At 38.5% G+C, this 23,065-nt stretch overlaps 1 protein-coding gene across 3 annotated transcripts in view; it reads right to left on the bottom strand.

The window, feature by feature from the left end:
• Positions 1–13,785: 13,785 nt before the first annotated feature.
• The window catches only part of EPRS1 (glutamyl-prolyl-tRNA synthetase 1), a 40,730-nt gene continuing 31,450 nt past the window's right edge, over positions 13,786–23,065 (bottom strand). For all 3 annotated transcript variants that reach the window (XM_068403161.1, XM_068403171.1, XM_068403180.1), the window contains 8 exons: positions 22,801–22,902; positions 21,993–22,148; positions 21,680–21,877; positions 21,150–21,323; positions 18,742–18,902; positions 17,792–17,870; positions 14,427–14,491; positions 13,786–14,153 (listed from right to left, as the gene is read on the bottom strand). In XM_068403161.1, coding sequence (XP_068259262.1) covers positions 14,003–14,153; positions 14,427–14,491; positions 17,792–17,870; positions 18,742–18,902; positions 21,150–21,323; positions 21,680–21,877; positions 21,993–22,148; positions 22,801–22,902 — 1,086 coding nt within the window. In that variant the 3' untranslated portion in view covers positions 13,786–14,002. The remainder of the gene's footprint in view (positions 14,154–14,426; positions 14,492–17,791; positions 17,871–18,741; positions 18,903–21,149; positions 21,324–21,679; positions 21,878–21,992; positions 22,149–22,800; positions 22,903–23,065) is intronic.

Genomic DNA, 23,065 nt, shown 5'->3' with positions numbered 1-23,065 from the left:
AAAACTACACTAATCACTCTTGTTCAGTAAGTCATCGCTTTCAATAACAAGAATATTTAATTTAGCTCAATCTTCAGAATAAAATGTGTGTTATTGCCGTAGCTCTTTTGCACCTTGATCTTCTTCCACATAGTCCAAAAGAAAGTCTTAACCCTGCATGTAGGAGGCACCAACCCCGTCACCAGGGTTTTCACTCAAGCTCTTCCCCCTTGAGGGCATTACTGTTCTGCTTGCACCGACCCACCTGCAGTATCAGAACGTTGGATCTCAAATCCTTTTAGAAAGGAACCGTGTTTCTGATTGTTTTGCAGCGTGCTTAGCATCCTGGTGTGTTTTACACTGACTGCAGACAGTCAACAACATAATGTTACAGTTCCACTTATTCATCCAGTAGTGCGATTGCCTGAGCAAGCTACGTACTATTAAACAAAACAATCAACCTAAATATCCCAGTCTCTCTGTTTCTAACTATGCTGAGTTGAACAAGTCCTTCTTAGGAGGTTCAGAAATGTTGTCCAACACCTTTGTTTTCTGAATTATTTGCCAACTTTAGTTTCAGCTACAATACTGCTAGAAAAGCTGTTCTTGCAGTTTCCTCATCCTAATCAGGAGCAGGAATTGGTAAAATTCTAATGAACTGGTAAAATTATTACAAATAAGACAACTTTCCTTCTGAATGCCAAAGATGCAAAGCACTCCTGTAAGCTTCAAGAGTTCTGTGTACCAACTTTTTAAAATTCTCAACAGACCAATTTTTAACACTTAGCCATTGGCAGTCAGACCTTCTAGCCAACAGTCTATCCCCACCTGTGGCCATAAGGGGATGCTTAGGTAACAGTAAGAGCAGGGTAAGTATAGATGATACTTTCCCATAATACTCTCCCATCCTTCAAGTATTTTCAGCTTAAGTGAGTTTCTGAGCTAGATATCTGTATTTAGTAGCCCTCAATGTATTTCTCTTCCGTGTACTTCCATGTCCAGCCTTTCACTCACTGATGCAGACATCAACATTTCGTGGCAACAAGCTCCACACATCTTCTACCACAATGTGAATAATCACCTCTTTCTCTTTGTTTTGAACCTGATCCCGCTAGTTTTGTTTAATATATCCTTGTTCTTGTATCAGAGGACACAACAAACGCTCAACAACTACTGACCTTCCCTATGCCACTCTTGGTTTTGCAGACTTCTGTCACACCCTCCTTAAGTTATCCATTTTCAAGGTGATGGGTTAAAATCTGCTTAGTTCTTCCTTGCAGAGAAGCCATTACCAGCCTTTGAAAATAGGGTATCTCTGTATTATTATGGAATATGTAACAGCAGTAACAACGGTAATTTTCATCCACTGCTGAATGAAGAATCTGTGAGGGTGGTGAGACACTAGAACAGGTTGCCCAGAGAAGTTGTGGATGCCCCCTCCCTGGCAGTGTTTAAGGCCAGGTTGGATGGGGCTTTGAGCAACCTGGTCTAGTGGAAAGGTGTCCCTGGCTGTGGCAGGGGGGTTGGAACTAGATGATCTTTAAGGTCCCTTCCAACCCAAACCATTCTATGATTCTATGATTCTATGAAAATAAGATCACTCATAGCCTTGTGGTGCTATAGTATTTGGATAGTAAAAAAAAAAAAAGAAAATAAAGAACTAATTATGAACACTATAATTAAGAGAGATCACTCTTTATCCTGCTTATCAAAGTCCTGGCATGATTACTTTTCAACCCATCATGAAAATGATTTACAAAACATATTTCAAGAATGACCTGGAAGAAACCAGAGAATGAAAGAAACAAACGCCCACACATCACTGTACGTGATAAAGGAGTCATGCCTCTTTAAGACTGTGGGGGGGAAATATTATGTTTGCACTAAAAAGCTGAGGCTGACCCTTGGCACATTACATTTAAAGGCAGCATCCCCAGCTGTAAGAGCCCGAAATGCGATGGGTGGGTTAGAGTGCACCTTTAAGCTTCATTCCAACAAGACCTGGTGACAGCCCTAAAGGCTCTCGTGAAGCTTGTGAAGCTTGTTTCTTTAAATTAGGAATGCTGGGCCAAATTCATAGCAAATCTAAATTGAAACAACATGGTTGGCTTCTGCCACAGATAAATTTGACCACAAAATAATGAATCAAAAAATAAACACCGACCAACGGACCTTGTTGTGGAAGGTGTTTAGTATGAGAGTATTCTGTTTGCAGGTGGTTTGTTCCTTGTTGTTTGCTCATTTTATTTATATCTCACTCTCATTCTGCTCAGGACGATACCTGCAAGAGGAAGATGGGATTTCTTGGCATACGCTGAAGGGTGGAAGAGCTGGGAAATCAGTTCATTATGTTTGCTTCAATCCAGGGAGCAGAAGCCTAAAAGTTAAAAGCCCAGATTCAGCTATCTGGGTGAAAGTTTTATCAGCATCCTCAGCAGAGTGCAGCGGTGAAGGTCCCTGACTTTTTTAATTGCAGCTGTGACTCTTCAGGACAGTCCTGAAAGTGTCCCAGGGAGTGACCATAGGCTGGCTGGACACGGAGAATGGATTTTTCATGCCTTTCCAAAGAGGGCTTGAATACACTGGTAAGTCAATCTGAAATGATGGACCTACTGTGGGATTATTTGTTTCCCTCCCTGGAATGTCTTCTTTTTTATTAGATTTTTTTCTGGTTTAAGATGGTTGTTCAGTCTGTTAGTCACAAACCACCGTTCCCTGCTCTTAATACCTAGCAGAAAATCATAGAACCGTTTTGGTTGGAAAGAAACTTTTTACATACTTTAAGACATATCCAGTCAGTATGTGCTCTAGCACCCGGATAGCGCTTCCCTGAGTATTTCAACTACTTGATAATTCACTTTTTAAAAAGTATAGTTCTGTTAAGTTTCTCATATATATGTGTGTATATATATATACACATCCATATAACCTTTTCCTACCTGGAGGTAGCACAGCGTGTTGCAAAGAACATGAAGAGGAGAAAGCCACTCACTGATTTCATCATTGTGAAATACATTGAGTCCTACTGCAAAAACCTCATTTTCTATCCCAGTAGCATTTCTAGACTGAAGCTGATACCAAACCTGTGCCTGTAGCAAACTCCCTGCAGAACAGTCGTCCAAATAAAACAATTGCAGTTAACGTATATAACATGTCAGCCTTAAGATACCCCATTGTATTGAAACTGTTTATGACTTTGAACTCAGTTATCTTACAGTCCTTTTATTTCCTTACAGCTCACCACAGATACTGTGATGTAATCCAGACAGTCTGTCTATGCCTATACTATGAAATTGGTTCAAGGTTGAGAGTAAATGCAGTTACCCAAAGTTCAGTGGAACTAGTACTGTTGGCATCTAGGTTCAGAAGTTTTGATCCTATCTTTATGCTGTTGCATAAACCACTCAGGGATGCTTTGCTTGCTTTACTTACAGACTTAAAATTTTCATTCCGCACTTTCCCTTCTGGCCAAAAAGTAGCCCTAAAACATGTGCTTTTACTTGTTTTGAAGCAAAATTTTCTCATTGAAAACGATTGGGGGAAAGTAAAATGTCTCTCCTTCAGAGTATCTTCTGAAGTTTCTTTTAAGAGATCAAAGCATTCAAAACATCTGAAGAAATTTAGTGAAGCATGTTGCTAAGTAAACTTTCACAGTTTTTTCCCATCTGTCTGGTCTTTCTTAAAGACTCTGGATTAGAGTTTCAACTAATATAAATTAACACAGATATGGTTACCTTTGGGATAGTTGCTCAGAAAAGCTTTGGAAGAATTTGGTGAGGATTATTTGGCACACTATTAAACTACAGAAGACCTTCAGAAAAGATGTGTTCAGTCTTAGGTATCTGATAAACACTTAAAATTACTTTGAGAGCTTCTCTTGGCCTTTTTGTTCCATTTGAGAGGACTATGTCCAGTAATGCTGTAGAAACCAAAGCTAAAAAATCTAAATATTTGGTTAGAGTAGGCTTTGGTTACCTGCATGCCAACACACTAGCACCTCCAGGATTTATGGAAATAAATGCATAAGGCGTACATCCCTTCATTTATACATACTATGTTGGCAAGTGTTTAGGAGTTGGATGCCACAGTGCACTACACAGGGAGCATAAATCCACGAGGATGAAGATGTACTGTGTGAATGAAGCAACTGTCTGTTGGTAAACTCCGGTGCTGCACATTCGACAAGCATCTGTCTACGAATGCAGTCAGGGGATGAATTGGCATGAAGTGTTGACTGAAGGTTTGGTGCTTTTGGGGAAAAATAGTATCAACCTGGTGAAGATATACTCAGAAGAGAGGTAAAATAGAGGTAGTAATGCTGATCTTGAGGAAAAGCTTTTAGGCTTTTCAGGTGTGAAAAGCAGAGTAAGCCAGAGGTTTGCTGTTACAGGTGTTACATGCAGGGTTCCTTCACATTCCTTGAAAAGGTCTCCAAGCCATTGGAGTGGCACAGTCTGGCACCTTTTCAGCAGTACATTTGAGAGAGAAACCTCTTCAGACCAGGGAACTCATTTTTCCCTTCTTAAATGCAGGTGAATTAAGTGATCATGAAATTCTTCACACTGACAGCCTAAGAAACTGAAATCCTCTGTTCTGGATCTCTAATCCCCAGAGCACTTTCATCTCCTGCAGTATAGATTATTGGGTCTGTTGAATCTAAGAGTGCTAAAAACACAATTGCTTTTCAATACCTGAACACTTCTCACCAGGTCTCGCCTGGGAATGTCTATGGCATTAAGATATGGGTCAAGCAGCCATTTATCCACTTATTTTGGCCTATAAATGTTCTCACTTCCCCTGGCATCAGTATGTTTGCAACAACAGATGCAAAAATTGCATTCAGAGTATTATAGCAACACAGCCTTCCCAAGTCACCCAGCCAGTTAAAGCTAGTACCTCTCCTCATCTCACTTCATTCACAGACATATACCCCCAACTCTTTCCAACTTACAAAAGCCTGGAAAAAGACATATGCCTCCCAGCAAGCCTCAGAATAAACAAACTCACTCTGCATAAGGTCCCGGAGGAGAAAGAAGGTATGTTTTCCACTTACGTGACTGCTAGCTTACATGCTACCTCTTATCTGAGAGGCAGGCTGCTGGTGCACGGTGAGATAGGAGAATCAAGACCCGACTGTGTTATCACATAAAAACCTCACGTACACGCTTACTGAATTGCACCTACCAGAATATAAAAGCAAGCCACTTGGCTGCTAACACAGAACGTGTTTTATTTAATGAGTTATGAACTGTGTGAAGACTATGAGGTCTTTCGTGAGAAGAACAGAGCTGTTTCTCACAGCCCCAGCCATTTTATGGGTGGCTCCATATCAGATGGGTTGGGCATCTTCTTCATTTCCTACTTCCCTCCCACTTCCCTGTGTGGATCACAAGACGACAGGACAAATGTTTTCTCCATGTTAAATCTTTATTCATTTTCTCAAGACAAACAACAGAGAATTACTATAATCAGACTAACGTGTTGCTTTTCAAACTGTGGTCCCCCAAACAGTTTGTATATAAATGAGTAGAAGAGACAATTACACTGAACTACACAAACAAGAGTAAGCTGATCTCTGTGTTTAGTAAAACAGGCTTCTGCTTTTTGTGTATTTTTATTACTGACCATAAAGGGTATGGCCAGTATTAAAGTTGTCTGGTATTTATTAGAAGAGTCTGATTTTTTTTTCTTTTAACTGCTTATTACTTTTCCATATTCTTCATTTTTGTGCCAAAACTTTCTGCATAAGATACAAGATCTAAAAATTGTCAGAAAACTCTGTCATTTCCAACAGCAACAGTAAGAAAAGTATTTTGCGAATGTTAACTTCTGGCAAGAGTTTCTTAGGGAAGCTTTAATATTTCTATGTTTTAACAAGTATTTCCTGGATTTTAAGTCAAAGCAATAACTAGTCTGTGCTGCCCTCCACACTGCTATGGACAGCCCAGCTGGCCCGAGTACCTCTATATAGCAGCTCCTTTAGAGAGTAGAAATATTTTATACCTGTAAGAGCTGCTCTGGGCCAGCATCAAAAGAAAGAATAGGGGCACGTCCTCCCCGTACTCTTGCTGACCTCTCCTCTTAGTGCTAACGTAGTGTGGGGAGCAAGACTGCCTGAATCAAGTGCAAAGATGGACCTACAGGGCAGAGAGACCTTAATGTATCCTGGTGGGAGGAGATGGGTGCTCACAGCTGTCAGAAGGGACAGACGGGAATTTGAACGATCTAGAGAGAGAGAGAGGCAAAGGGGGGAAGCAGTAGATGAAGACTTAGGGAGTCGGACACAGAGCAAAAGGGTAGCAAGAACCAGAAAAAAAAGAGAAGGGGGAGGGACAGAAGAGTAAGGGGTGAGAAGCAAAACAAACCCAGCTGATGGGTGGAGGAGAGAAATTGGGTCTGCCTGGGTAAGCAGGGATGGCAACTTGGAAAAAAACATTTATACTTGCTCAAAAAGAACATTTGTACTAAGATGAGAACCTGAGGTGTGGAGGTTGCAATGAGCTAAATGAGGAGCACAGGAGTAGAACAAGCGAAAAGGACAGAGTTGGCACCTGTGAACACCACCCTCTGTGTCAACTGGATCTCAGACCTGGCCAGCAACGCTTGTTGTAGGCACGGCTCCCTCTGTCCCTGCTGTCAGCAACACCCAGGAAACCCACAAGCGAATTTTTCCATCCCTGATATTAGACCATGCAACAGAGGAATGAGATGAACTGTTGGCTGTTGCGATTAATTGTGGCACTAATACACATGGAAGAATTTGCTTCAGAGGATTTAGATGTTCCCACTGCGCTCAGCACCCACAATACAGCACTAGATGACTGAACCACTCTCTTTATTTTTTGCTTTGTGTTTTTCAAAGCAATGCAAAGAGAGGAGAGGGCTGTTTAAATCCATTCCCTACCTGGGAAACAGATTTGAAGGCATTCCCACTTCCCCAGAAAGCCTAAGTGGTAGAGGGCTACTCTACAAACCTTCACCCTCCAGGGATTTGTCACTGATGTCAGGAGATTGCTCAGGTGTCACCGAGGGTATTGCCTGTGGACCACTGGATTGCACCAACAGGATTCAGAGGCCGTGTCCATCCACTTGACTTTCTGCTAGCGGAGCTGACGCACTAGAAAATTTCCCTTGACTACCGCCTCCAGGAAAGAGTATCTTTTCCTCATACACAGGGTGACAAGAGAGAGATGGAATCCCTCTTTTTTCATGTTTTTTAATATATACATAAAACATACATAAAGCATATAAGTATACTTTTCAGAGTACAGCTATTTGGGGAATAACATTTCTTTTAAAAGAAATGTAATACAAATCCCATTCAGGTTGAACATAGAGAGAATTAGAGGAAATACATGTGAAATTTTACCTAGGTGGGGATTATAAAATCAAGTCCAGAAGAAAGGAACATTCCCTCTACAGTATAAAATGGCATTGTCTTGCTTGCAGGCATTACTGCAAGCAGAGAAGATTCACTGTACCAGAAATAGAGAGGCAAAACCACTGACAAACCTACCACTGTGGTTATGGGATGGTACAAAATTAATGCCTGGGATATGTAACTGAAATTCAGTTGAAAGCAAAGCGGAGTTGCCAGGTATTTGGATGTGAGTCTATCAAAAGGAGAGGGATGGCTGTGTTGTCCCAGAGAGTTGTTAGGATCCTGGAAATTCAGTGAAAATGGCATTTACCTACACAGCTGCCATTAATTTAAGTTAATTCCCTAATTGCCTGACACTCTCCACCTTTGGTTTTAAGTGCTGATGTGTTCCTCCTCCCTGACTTCAGCAGAGGCACAATTTTCTGCTATGATGAAACCAAGAAGCCGTCACAAACAGAGACTAAGACTTTGTCAGGAATTGCTGACCGTTCCTGACATAAAAGCCCATTAAGTCTCCCTGCCAGTTACGTACCACCACAACTTTAGTCTAAGAGCAGCTCAAATTTTAAACACTTGGGTATCTAAACAGGCAGGCAGTAAAATAAGTTGTGCATCTGGTTTTAGTGTTATACACCAGTGAAGTTAAAGCTTTAATATTGTCTGGAGGTAGCTTCAATAATGAACAGAAATATTTTCCACTTTAAGTCCTACAGAAAACACATTAAACACAGAAATGTAAACTAACAAACTTTTAATTTCTATCTCCAAAGCCCTGTCCAGCCTGAAAGTCAAATATAAAACTTACCTTACCTCACCTAGAGAAGTACATAACAGCAGCTGCTTTATTTTATGCGCTCCCTCAGCTTTCCCCCCAGGCTGTCCAGTTAATGCTTTGCAAATGTCTGTTTCCTATCCCAACTGAAATATTTCTATTTTTAAGAAATATGTTTGTAAGTGTGTATATATGTACAGAGAGAGAGAGAGAACACGCAGGTATCTTATGTCAAATACAGTGCGATCTTTTCTGCAGGATTCTAAAACCAGCGCCCACTCCTCCTCCCAAATGTAGAAATTTAAAAGTCCTGTGCTAAGAAAAATAAACTGAAAGGCTAAACCTCTGTGCACTCAACAGAACCTCCTGCAAAAGATTTACATAGCAGAGTATCACTGTTTCTCCCCTGCTTCTCTCTAAAGCACAGGTTAACAAACATCAGCAAAGAATACTTCAGCTCTGTATTCCCAGGTTTTTCAGTCAGCATTCAAATATTCTCAAAAAACTGTCTCTTACTCCCAAACCAAGTAAGGCTGAGACTCTCCTTTTGCCCTTACTTGTTCTTTTGTCTTGTACAAACTGTGAACACCTCTCAAAAGATAACCATGTCCTAGACAAAAATTACGGAATTATAAAGCATGGAGAGCTACTGGTTGTGGATGACTGGTATTTCAGGATTAAGTATTTCCTAATAAGTATCTCCTTCGGGTGGTAGTACACCTTAGCCTGTTTGGTCAGCCAGTGGAGTAGGGATAAAATTTCTCTTGTAGATCATTGTACTCTTTAGAAAGTCAATGCATACACTACTTACTTAAACATTATTTACTGAGAAACACACGTGGTGATAGCTGGCTTGCAGAATAAGCAGGAAACATATATGGATTCAGGCATAAAACCCATTACCCTTGCTAACAAAAGAATGAAGAAAACGACGACATTTTCCTCGCCCATCTCAGAGAAGCAGTAAATAGTCTCTAGAAAAGTCATTAAGCAGAAGCGTAGAGGGCTGGGAACATTGAGCAACCGCATTAGGTTATTTACCTGTTTCGGTGTCTCTTTGGGGTGCACGACAATAACAGCAGTCCATGAAGATAACGTAGTTGAAAACATTGAAGAACAGACCTACAATCCCAATGGCAAGGACGAGCAGGGCTTTCTCAGTTTTCTGAGGATTGATAAACCTCTTGATTGCTTCAACGAAGATGCTAAACATCAGAGCGGTGGCAAAAACAGAGTTGCCAAAAGCTCCCACCACATCTGCCCGGCTGAAGCCAAAAGTGCTAGACTTGTGCCATCTGATGCGACTGAACCTAACACCGACCAAACCGATGATCATGGAGATCAAGTGAGAGAGAACAGCAAAGGCATCTGAAGCTAAGGAAAGAGAATTGCCAACGTAGGCTACTGAGATCTCAACAGCAAAAAGCACAAGGCTCACCACGCACATGAGGATGAGCCTGCTGCTCCTGCCCGAGTAGCGGCCCATTTCTCTTGCTCTCTTCCCCTTACTCTGAGGTTCTGCAAGACAGAAGTGTGTGAGGAGCAACTTGCTGCCTGCGATTCTGTCCTTCACCTGTCAGTGCTGCTCACATGCGGGAGTCATTTTATGGGAAGCAGTAAAGCAATAAATCAGTTTAAAGGGCAGTTTAGCAAGATTTGTCATGTGAAGGCAGCCTGAAGGCTCCAGTCCCATAGGGGTTCCACCCTCAGGAGGCTTTTTTTTCCTTACAAAAACAACAATAAACCAAGGGAGACTACTGGGAGCACCAGCACTTGCTACTCTACTCAATGGCACTGTCCAAAGAAGCTGAATAAGGCCTAGACAGGAGAGCATAAGAAGGTGGCTCAGAATTTTAAGCAGTTAGAAAAGGCATTCCTTTTGCATAAAACTCTCCTTTGATGTCTGTTTCAGCCATTTCCGTTGCCAGTAACTTTAGTACTGAGAAAATACTACTACACACCTGTGGAAGAAGACATTTGAAATCTATGTTGGGTGGACATTATTTTTAAGAACACAGTAAACATGAACCACCTGTGAGGGTTGTTGAACATGTTGTCCATAGAGCAGGTTTCAAAGACAACTGAATTGATCTTCCATTTTAGCAACTTAGAGCTCTCAACTGCTTCTACTTTTGGCACATTTTAACATTGCTTATGGAAATAGAGCAAAGCTGAAGGCCATTTTCGAAATACGCAGCCAGTAGACATGGAAGCTGAGCCTTAACAATAAACCCAAAGCACATTGTTTATTTCCCATTTAGAAAACCCTGCCTATCTCAAAATCCCAAAGTAATCCTCATACGTTTGCAAGGAAGAGTGAGATTTGAGGAAAGCACAACCAGAAGTTAAGGTGGAAATAACAGCTGCAGAAGTCCTAGCTTGTACTTGGTGCCATTTCTGGAACAGAGTAAGAACCTGCAGCAGTAACTTTTTTTTTATCACCCATAGTACCTGTTGAGGTCTTGAGTGTACGCATAGTTTAGGCACCCTCTCAAACCACAGTGAAGGAAATCTAGCTGCTAATAGCACACTACACAATATGGATGATAAGACCAGGTGCCTTCCTTGAAAAGTTTATGATCCAGTTTTTGTTTGAAATGCTCATCTGCGTATGTATAGACACAGTTAGTTACAAGATAAATCGGAAGGAAATTACATGCAGTACAGCCATAGAGAGATAAGATAATAATACTGATAACCTGAGCTGACCAACTGTCTCTGCTGGCCTTAGGCTTCCCAAGGTGAATTAACTTTAGGTTAAAAACTCAAACACCCACCCCCAATTTTCCTTTATTTTTTTTGTGCACAGGGTTTCAACAGCCAAAATATTTATGTTTAAAGTCCAGTTTGTTAGAAGTCTTGCCTGCCAACAGATGTAATTTTTAACATTTGGTCGTTTGTCTACCTGCAGCTACACTGCAGCTGCAGCTCTTGACGGTTCCCCCCGCATTTTAAGAACACCAGTAACCCTAGTAGGGTGAATTAGAAGAACTAACTACAACATTTAATCATCATCTCCCACCTGTGTTATTACTTCTATTCTAGCTATTTCTATGGTGCTTTCTTCCATCTTGTATTAAAGTAATGTTCAACTACTTAATTATTTTATTATCTGAACTATAGAGCATGAAAAGTAAGACATTTTTTTCCAAGTTATTCTCCTTTCAATGGGAACAGACCAAGGTCAAACTTCAGAGATCTCAAAAGTCCTGCCTTACACAAGATTTCAATTACCAAAACAGGAGCTCGAGCTAAATGAAGCATTCCTTTTGCAGCAGAGCTAAAATGCTCAAGTATGCTCTATTTTGTCAATAAGGAGCAGCACCATGCTAAAGCAGTTCCCCTACATCCCACCTTACTACGCTATTGACCCCAAATTTAGCAGTATACAATTATAAGAACGAAGGAAGACTAAGAGATTTGCAGCTCTGTTACAAACACAAAGTAGTATCATTTAATCAACTGTAGTGTATTATTCTAATTCATATACTTACTTTCTAACAGACACAATCTACTAAGAGTCTGAAAGTTTTCATACCGGTATAATTAAGAGTATAGATGTTTCTCTAATGCTTTACAGATAGCTCAGATTGTGCTTCTGGGGAAAGGATAGTTGACGTGGATGTGTCTCTCCCTGGCAGGCATTAGCCTCTCCGTGGAAGATCATCACACAGAGATCTGCAGGCGAGTCATCCACATTTCAGAAACTTCAAGCCCTACTATGATCAGGAAGAAACATGCTATCTCTGGCTTCAAACAAACCCATTTGTAGGTTAAGAGCAACTAATTTCTAAGAACAGTGTTGTCAACATGTTTACTCATGAATTTGATCCAGTCAACTGGTTGAAGGTTGGCTGTTTGTTCAAACCGATAAGCTTGCAGCAGCGCTAGAGACTGCATTTAGTTTTGTCTTGCCTTTGTTCTGTCTTATTAACAGCTTTCTCATCTCTTTTTTTTTTTTTTAAATACCAGTGTGGTAGAGTGTTTCGACGGAAGCTGAAAGTGCTCATCTATACTTAATAATCTGTTTTGCTCTGTCAAAACTTGGCACTCTCCTGTCTCTTACGCCTGAGGACATTGAAGTTCCTGGTTACTGCCTCTCCCCTTCCCCCAGCACAAGAGTGCTGCAGTAGGCAATACCTCTGAAGCCTAGTCTTAGTTACCCATTATTTGAGGCTGGAAAAACATCACTCTGGTATTAGTACTTATGCTTTTTCTCAAAGTATAATTCCAGTCAGTGTTAGAGACAGCATACCAGGATAGAAAGATCTTAGCGCCACTCTTCCGGTATGTCAACAGAAAACGCAAGATGAATGTATGCACTGACACATCATTCCTCAAATCCTTTGCTCATTACTGCTCCTGAGGCTTTGTCTACATAGTGAGAAAGTATCTAGGCAGATGAATGCAAGACAGATGATTTTAAGATGCAACTGAAGCAAACCCTTCAGGACTAACCATCATCCAAGGAATATTACAGAGAATTTCCAAGTGCTCAAGCACTCCGAGCAAGCCGATCTTAAATATTTAATCATTTTTGCACTTTTCTGTGAAAAACTTGGATATTATCACAAGGTGCATAATCCTAAACTGGACAGGGTACAGGTTCAAATTTAATATTCAAAATTTTGACCAGGAAGGCTGGGCAAAAGCAAACATTTTGCATACTTTTGAAAAGCAAAGAAGTGTAAAGATCTGGGAATAGCACTGTAAGTCTCCTGTGTGCTTAAGACTTTTAGACTATTGATGCTACATAAAAAATAGGGTTTTGGAAACAGGCACCCATGTAGTATTGTTCCAGAAAGAGTTTGGGGAGGATATTACTGGTCCAACTTTTTAATTGCCAAGTTTTCACTCAACTCTTTTCAGGGAAAGGGGTTTATGTAGATAGTCTTCAAACATGCAGGAGAAAAAAGTAACAAATTAAGCATGTGTCATCCAAAAGTTATGTTGTGCCAGGACTGTCTCACTTTTTTTTTTTAAAGTCAATCCTATGCTCAGAGTGGAAGTAATTTTATTTTTAAAATAATTTCATAACTCTGCAACATCCAGCCTTCTCTGCTAAAGCAACACATAGTAAGTGCAGGAAAAGCAAAAGGGTTTTATGAAATGTGCTATAGATATAACCACAGCCTAAAATCTTTAGCACTGAAAATACTTCTCTTCAGATTGCCTTTGCATTACTCATTGCAATATCACTGTGACACACCTATAAATGCCAGTTTATAAGATAAGAGAAATAGGGCTTTGCAAAATAGCTGCAAGAAATGGCATTCACCTGCATCGTGCTAACAATGTGGCATTTAAGACAGCCTTTCAAACTTGTTTTACGATGTCATGAAAAATACTCCATGAAACAGCTGGCTCCAGAGGGAGCTTTCAAAAAGGGCAGCATTTACCATGCCTACAAGTTAGCAGCAAGAGTGTACTGAAAACTGAAACATTTGAAGGCAAAAGTAAAAGCAGATATTTTATCTATAAAGTTTATGTCGGCACACTAAACTGCACTGTAGGGTGTTTATGATATTCTCTCCAATCTTTCAGGCATTTTCTCAATGTACAAGAAAATACATGCACCAAAACGGAAAAAAGACATGAGCAAAGGATACCTATCCTCCCCATCGAGCAACACAGAAAAAACCGCCAAAGCACGTTACAGCTCACAATACATGTTTATTATTAGAGTTGTTTACAGAAAAGTCTGGAATTACTGATAGCCTAAGACTGACACTTGGGGGGGTTTATGGTTTATGGCTTTGCTTTTTGAATCATTTAAAAAGTCGCAAAACTGATTAAGTCTGGGGGCTATTTCAGTCTTATTAAAAAAAGTTAAATTCACAGATAAAGGAGAAGGTGCTTTCACTAGTAATTTAGTAACTACGACCAAATAGGGTGTAAAACTTGGCAGGGTTTTTGCCGCAGACACATCTTGCTCCACACTGTAGTTCACGGAGAGGCTGAAAAGGTATGCAGAGACTTTTTGCTCCCATGGAGGGGGCGCCAGGCTCAAGATCTTGATCCCTGAAATAAAAGCATACTCATAAATAAATACTTTTATTTAAAAACAAAGGCGCAATAAAGCGTATTATACATAAAATCTCAAAAGCACACTAATTAGTCTGAAAGTTTCAGAACTAAGGGAGTAAATATATTGAATTATGCAGGGCAGCAAGAGTCAAGGGTGAGGACTGTCCATCAGTGTTATACCCAGAGACACCTTACATTCCTGTTTTTTATTCAAATCATTTTTGATTTTGATCTGGGTAGATACTCTCCAGTTCAGTTATATTTTACCTGGCAGTAGTCTTCTTGATCCAATCCTCGCACTCAGTTTCCCCACAAAAAGGGATTTGTACAATCTGAAGGGGAGGGGAGGGAGGGAGAGGGAAGAAAAAAACAGTTATACATCTAAAAAAATCATCCTTGTCTCCGGAAGATTCCTAAACCTTAAGATCTCACATACACTCGAAGTGGGAAAAGTTCCGATTGCTACAATTTAAATTTTAATAGCTCTTTCTCATCAGAGAAATAGATAAGCACGGTCGTCCCTCCACAGTGCAGCATGGAAAAACCTACACGAACCCGAAGCAGTATTTAAATCAAGTCAGGGTGCTGATTTTTTTTTTTAACCCAATATATCTTCCTTCTGTGGAAAGTACAAATACTGTTTTCTCCTTGAAATACTCTGTTTTTCAGGAAAAGTTTGAAACTTTCAAACTGCAGAACAAATGCTTGCTTACATAGTGCAAGACAGTGCTTTCTTAATGAAGTTTCCATTTAAATTCCATTACTATGAATTTTCATGTTTTCTGAACAAGACAAGGATACACATATTTTAAGAAAATAGAATTGCCAACAGCATATTTTTCTTGGGGCCAGGGGAAATTGGTGCCTATTTTCCTGCTGTTTCCTTCAGTTAACTGAAGAAAATGAGAAAGTAAAGTTGAAATTATAATCTCATACACTCTTCTCAGTACTACTCTTAGCTATTCTAAGCAAATCTCTTTTTCCAAGTCTTATACCAGTAAAATGGATTTTTTTTTTTTTTATTTTTAATGGACTCCCACCATGAAAATTCTGTTTACTACTAAAAAGTAGGATTACTGTTAAAAAGACACCCCCTACACACATTTAAACACTCATGTAATGCTAACAGCTGAGGCCAACAACAGCCACTAAATTCAGCCTTCACAGTTATTTTAATTCTATCCAAACTGTGATTAAGGTTTGCTCGTCTGTGGCTTGCTTTCACCAAATTTACATTCTTAGTGCCGATTCTCAATTTGCCTTGAACTGGAACACACCTTTATTAGACCACTTTATAGCTGCGCCTTCTTGCAACTGAAAAAAATGAACTATTACCACTCTACTATACTGTTCCTGCATTAATATTTTGTTAGTTAAATGAAACTTTGTTTAAATACCTGTACAATTATTCTTAAGAGTTTCAACTAAACTTTGCACGCAACTTAACACAGAAGCAGTCCGCATTTTTAAAGAGCTAATAGTCTACACTGCAATTATAGTAAGGGGAAAACAGCAACAGGAACTAAGCAGTACTTCAGTTTACAAATTTTCTTCTTAGATGGTAGTCAGTGCTAACATAGTGTAATCTCAAGAAATTACGGAATATATATGCTATAAAATTTTGTCCATACAAAATATATAGGTAGAGAGCGAAACAGTCATAAAATGACGTACGTCCTTTTTTTTCAATTCAGATATGCCGATTATAATAAACTTATATAACCTAAGTACCAAAATGGTGCAAGTATCCAACTTGGAATATAAAAATATTTGTCACATTTCCAAGTTTTGCTACTTTATAAACTAGATTATATTAGAGTTCTAAACATAATACAAATGGTTTAATTCTCTTGGCCCTCTCTAGAATCTTGCTGTACACAACAGTCAGTGCTGGACATTGAAGACGAGGCATTTTACCCTCTCCACAGGCAGAGGGTATCATTTGGAACCTCTGCAGTAGGAGGAGAAGAAAGGGAGTTCCTATTTTATTTCATAGGATAATAATTTATGTGCATGTAAAAATATAGAATTAGGTTCACATTCCATTTCTGCTCTTGGAGTGAGCTTGACTCTTCATTTCAGTTTATTTTTACATACAATTTTACTGCATCTCTTAAGATTTTTTTAAGAGCTTATGTCTTCCTCAACTGTTGCTTTGTCTTGAAGATAGTGAAGCACAGTTTCAGAGTGCTTGTTTCATTCAGCAGTGAAAGATACATGATGGCACATCTTGAAATCACAATACATGAGAGCAGTAGTACTGACTGAATATCTATGCTAAGCACAATTATTTGTTAAGCAAAGACTAAACATCTTTCGTTTTTAAATCTACCACCAGAATCATCAGATGCTTTAGACACTTGCACCAAGGAAATGATACTTTGCAGTCAGTAGGATGAGCCCAAAGCTGTTTGGAAACAGAATATTTCACAATTGTATTTAGTTTTGTAGAGGAAAATAAGGCAGTTCTACTATGATAGCACCTATGCACAAAATGTCTAAAAACCCTATATCCTCAACTTCATAAGCATGCTAAATCAGTCCCTCTCCTGAAGTTCATAATTATTCCGTTAAATCTTGTTACAAATTGAATTTAAGCATAATAGAAATGTAAGAAAAGAGTGTGAGGGAAGGTCAAGCCTAACCAAGAATAACTTAAAACTATTCTTGAAGTTAACAAAAGTACTATTAATTCTTGGCACTTGTGCATTTTCCGTCAGAAATTTTGAAGTTTTCAGAGTAGATCTAATCAGTACACAGAAAACCCTGATTTCTCTTTATAAAATACACAGCCTTAATGATTGATCATGGGGATCCTACTACTTGAACAATACATGAGCAATTTCACAAGCTGAGGTTTGTGACAAAATTTCAGGGTTAAGAACTTCTGTCAGTAGATCTCTGAAAAAGAAGCAGCAGCTCAATTCTCTACTGAAGACTTAATCTCTCATCTAAACTTGAAATACTTTCCCAGAACTTTAAATTTTTCACAGATCTCTAGAGCAGTAGAGCTCAGTCATCCACATTATGGGTTATTCTTACTGTCAACACAAGGAGTTTCTCACTTGCAGTAATTCTCAGTGAACCCAATGGCTTCTACTCAGGTCATAAACGCAAAAACTCTTTGACGTAAATAGCATGTACTTTAAACTCTTACTTGGACTCTATTACGAGATTTGACAAGTGTTTTTCACTGTTTGCATTAGAATGCCAGTAAGTTTATCTTAATCTGAATAAAATATTTAAATTAATCTCTCTGAAAAGCACTTTCTGATAAAAATATAACACTCCAAATGCAAATTACCAAACTGCAGCATTGTAAGTCACTTCAAGACAGACTGTCCCCTCTGGCATAAGACTAAATTTTGAATGGTGGTAGCCTGAAACACCGTATTTAGTAACTATGGTATTTTAGCAAAAAAAGCAACAGGTATCACAAAGTCTGGGAAAGCGAATTTTTTTTTTTGTGCAGCTCTACAGGAGAGTCTTCATCTGCTTGTGAAAGGAGAATTCCATAAAACCCACAACAGTATTTGTATATAAGCTTTAAAATTTCTAGCCCCCGATTATTTGTACAGGACAGAACGTGTGTGAAGGCACTTACCAGCATACAATGAAATAAATTTCCTTACCTTTCCTGAATCAAGCTCTTTTTGAAAGTCCTCCATAGTATTGGCCACAACCATATGACTTTTTAGGTCCTCAGAAGCTCTAAGAAAAGCAAAAAAAAAAAAATCTGGTCAGGGCAAATTTATGCACATAACCTTACTGGCCAAATGAACTAAGTTTTCAGAGTCAGTCAAAACAAGAAGTTACAATAGAAGCTATATATTCATTTGAATCTTCCTAATCAGATTATGTCTTTCTACCACTTCTGCCCTCAAAGAGATAAAATTTTGATTAATTGCCAATGGGCTGTTCTCCAGGTTGCTGCACATTTCACACTGTTAATTCACACTGAGCATGTCAGTTCAACATTGACCAGCTGTAGATAGAAACTCATCTGCCACAGTGCTGGATCAGCACCCGGTTCTTTCTCATTGTACTTACGAACAACAGCTTGCAGTGACAGACATGCAAGTGATTTTGGCACATGCAGTAAGTGCAAATAACAGTTCCAAAATAATTTGATTGCTTATAAGAAAACAATCCTGTGAAAATCAATAGGATATAGGGTCTTAAAATACACTTCTGAACATAGAACTTCAACTACTGAAATTTCTTGGACAACTTTGTATCTTTCAAAATTCCCTACCAAAAGCACCTTTAAAGGAATGAATCCTGTGAATTATTATCCCATGAACTATTTATGGTGTATTTGTTTATTAATACTTCACATGACTTCACGGAAGTATTTTTTAAAATAAGTTCACAACCTTTCACATTCTGTTTCATAAGCGCAATAGAAAACTTCTATCATTGTATGTGAACAAGTTTCAGAGGCAGAAAAATGAAATGTCAAAACAGAAAGATGGGCCTAACCTGTCTCTCTCCACAGATGAACCAATAATGTGAGAAATTCTTCCGACAGGTAAAGTGCATCTGTAATTAGCACAGCCATTTACTGTACCTCTCAACTTACCTGTTGTAGAGGTTAGCATGGATCTCCTCCAAAATCTGCTTCAGTCTGTCCTCAGCTTCATATTCAGGAAAGGTCATCTTCTGTCCTGTGTCTCTTCTAACAGCTACAAACTGTTGGCTCTTCATGTCTCGTGGTCCCACTTCAACCCTGACCGGAACACCCTTAATTAAAAAAAGTTAGAAGTTACGATGAATAGTCATTCTCAGAAGAGTTCATTTTCTCTCTCTCTCTCTCTCTCTCCTTTTTTTTGGTCTAAAGCCCAGTCTTAATATGGAATCACTTTACACATTTAAGTTTCTTGGAAAAAAAAATCAGCATATATTCCACTGCTTTTATGCATCTTTCCCATCCATACTCTCTTCACTTGTGCATTATACCTTGCTCCAGCTTGGAGACTGCATCTGTGCCAATATACAAGTAATACTAAGACAGTTAAAGCACAACTGAAACTACACTAAGATAGATATCCCAGATAGTGCAAATCAGATTTTAAAAGTCTGAATGATTAAGACTTCTACAGTCATTTTAATGTCCTAGTTCATCCAATAATACTTTTAATTCTGTTTGCACAGAACGCTTTCAGCTGTATGAACAGCGAATAGCAAAAGTTCTGTTAAATATAACCCAAATATCAAGATTAATTGCATAGAATACTTGACTACAAACAGACAGTTCCTTTATTTTATGCTTCATAAACTTTGGTGATGAGAACCATGTAATTTCTCATCTCCCATACACTATCAGACAAAAAGTTTCCATTTTACTAGTCAGTTAAGAGTCTACTGAGTCTAACTTATTTTCCCTACATCCTGCTAGCCTGTGTCCCAAGCTGTACACATTCTTTCATGAGAAATGAAGAGAGTAAGTGCAAATGCATTTTGGTGGGTGGTTGCCCTCCACGGGAAATCTAATCAGTAAGCTTAAAAGCTAAAAACACTCTACAGTGTTCAACAGGTGAACGAGAGAATCAAAGACATTTACCCAAGCTTCCTACGCATTTTGTGCTCTGGAATCTCTTGAAGTTCAAAGCTTCCAAATGATTCCCTACACCCGCCCCCCTTATTTATGCTAAAAAGATGAATAATATAGTAAAATCTGTCTGAAGGGCAAAATATCTACTCCTACTGCAAAGCTAAATAAAAAGCTATTCAAAACTGTTATTAAAAAGCAATTTAAATGGAACATTCTAGTTTATGAGATACAAAAAAGCTGTCTCCATAATTAAAACTAGGCAGAAAATATCTAGTATTTCTAATTGTAATAGTACTTTCCTGTGAAAGAAGGATGCCTAATGGACACATAAGAAAACTTTCTAAGAAAAAACAATGGAACTAATACCAGACACTATAAAAACAAGTACCAATGACTTGGCTCATTTTGGAGGTAACATCAGAAGTCTGCTAAGCTGAAAAGCACATAAGGCAAAATACTCTCCAGCTCATTCTTGTACTTCTTACTCCAGTACCCTTGTGGTTTTTACCCCATGAAATTCCTTATCGGTACTCAAAAAAACAAGTGCACTTTGCTTGCAATTAGCCTGAAGTTTACATATTATGCTTGACACATTAGTAGATTTTATAAAAAACATCAAGTTTGCCCCATTCTGTGCCTCCTTGATAAACCTAATTTTATTTTTAAAGTCTCCCAACATGGATTCATGGTATTAGAGCTCCATTTAAAAAAAATATAAGGTTACAGAAAGGGAAGAGAACTTGGACACAATGGGAACTTCCAACTACTCAGGGAGCTTCTGTCATCTTACATTGAAGATTAACATATTGAAGAGGATTTCAAATTCAGAACAAATACATGATCCCACAACATCACTCAATACATTATTCAATTTCTAATTACCATTGTTTCATTCTGCTAACTATTTTTGTGTTACAGAAGCCTCTTATATTTGATGAAGCAGAATTGTTCCTCTCAACTACTATAGGGGGGTTGGAACTAGATGATCTTTAAGGTCCCTTCCAACCCAAACCATTCTATGATTCTATGAGGGGAACATGGTAATTTTGAAACAAAAAAAAAAATTCTCCTTTCTTTGTTGACGCTGTATAGGTTTATCTTTTCTGTTCCACTGTGTGAAAAGAAGACACTGTTGTGACCCTGGAGACACTTAACCATTAGTACAAATTTCTAAACATGCAAGTAATCATACTTTTAATTTCATTTTCTAGGTATATAAAGTGGAGTCTTGGAAGTTCAAAAATCACTAATGAGGTGCAAATCTAGCAAACAGAGCAAGTCTCAGAAAACAACTTTTCTTCATTTATTAATGAAACTGATCACTGATTATCAGGCAGCAATTCTTCATTTAGAGAAAACACTTGCCTTCAGAATACAAGGCACAGATAACATGCCTCATACCTACCCCCCACATATAAGCCTCAAAAGAAACGTACCTTAAGTTCCCAGTGGTTGAACTTCCAACCAGGTGAATAATTGTCTCTTAAATCAGCCCGTACACGGATATTAAAACTAAGCAGCCTATTACGATATTCATTACATTTCTTCAATAAAGCCTCTTTGTCCTCTTCAGAAAGGGAATTTGTGATACCACAGGGAATAATTACAACCTGTAATATAACGTGACATGTACTTTACGTTATAAAAAAATTAGCTCCTAGTTTTTATAAAAAATTAAAAACAATATTGTGGCCCTATATCCCAGTAGTTACTTTCAAGTTCTCAGAAGTAAAGGACACATTTCCCTTTTCATCCAAATGATACAGATAAAATTATTTTAAGTGGATGGACTATTAAAGGGAGCTTGTCCACAACAAGTACCCTAATGATTTGTATTAACTTTATACAGCACACTCTGTAATTAGACAGCTCCTATCCTAAGTCCTCCAGGTGCCTGATATGAAATGCTCATGAATTCCAAGACAGAAAAGGAAACAAAATGGTAGTTTAAGGCATTTTTACACACCTGAACACAGGCTACTCGAGGTGGGAGCACCAATCCCATGTTATCTCCATGAATCATTGTCATTACACCAATAGTTCGAGTTGTAAGGCCCCAGGAATTCTGATAAGCAAACTGTTTTTCTCCTGGTTTCTTGGGATCTTCAAATACAATTTCAAACATCTTTGAGAAATTCTGCCCTAGATGATGTGACGTTGCTCCCTGAAATAGTTGCACACAGAAAATTCTACTCAATTGAAAGTTAAGTCTATCAAGCATCAGTTTAAGGCTTTCATCTCACTCTACTGAAAAAAATATTCTTCTAATAGATAAATACCTGGATAGCTCTTCCACTGGCAGATATAAATGCCTCTACAGTGGTTGTATAATCACCCCCAGCAAATTTCTCCTTCTCTGTCTTCCGTCCTTTCACAACAGGTATTGCTAGGAGTTCTTCATACACTTGAGCATACAGATCAAGTATCTGCATCACCTATGATGAACATACTGTTTTAAGTATTACTCAATATTTTGCATTTGCTAAATCATGAAATGTTTTTATATGCCAGAATCTAAAATCTTAAAAATTTAACACTTTCTCATGATTGTGACTAAAAAATAAGATTTCTTCAATTGCCTTAAACTTTGGCTGTTATTTTCTACCAATCAAATAGCAACAACTATAAACCATGACAGAAAACAAGAAGAGTCACTGCAGAAATGCCAGTCCAATGGTTATACTGACTTCTAGTTTCCACCTAAAAGTCTGAACATCTGCTAAATAAATAAAGATATGGCATGATACTCAGTGAAACATCTGTCTTTTGGGCAAAGGAAGTATCAAAATTTCTAGCGGTTAACATGTGAACACATTATTTAGATTTTTAAGGAAAATAATTTTTAAGGAAAGCATCTTTATAAATCACACTCTTCAAACTCCCCATATTGTCTGAGGAGACTAAAGCCTCAGACATGGGTTACATCTGAGAAAAAAATGGGTTCTAGTACACTTGGCATTTTTTTATGAGGGCTCCGAAAGACAAGGAGACAGATTTCTACGAGGTCATATTAAAAAGATTTGTTTGTGTTGCTATGGAGTAAGGTAACTTTCTGAAAGCAAAAGCACCAGCACATTTGCTTTTTACCTCCTCTGCTGCCTCTTCATATGTTGCAAATGCTGTGTGACCCTCTTGCCAAAGGAACTCACGAGTGCGAAGGAAAGGTTGGGGATGTTTGAACTCCCAACGCTGAATGGGAGGAAATAAAAAATGGAACACCATAATTAACACTACAGTGTCAAATTATTATTAAAAATAATGTTTATAAATAAATATTACAAAACTCTGAATAAAGATAAAAAGTCAACTATTCACAGATTTCTACCTAAACAATATATATTGATAAAGTATG

Source organism: Nyctibius grandis, chromosome 1 (assembly GCF_013368605.1).
Source record: "Nyctibius grandis isolate bNycGra1 chromosome 1, bNycGra1.pri, whole genome shotgun sequence".
Lineage (NCBI taxonomy): Eukaryota > Metazoa > Chordata > Aves > Nyctibiiformes > Nyctibiidae > Nyctibius > Nyctibius grandis.
Note: the sequence above shows the minus strand (reverse complement) of the source record. Positions and strands in the feature narration are given on the sequence as shown.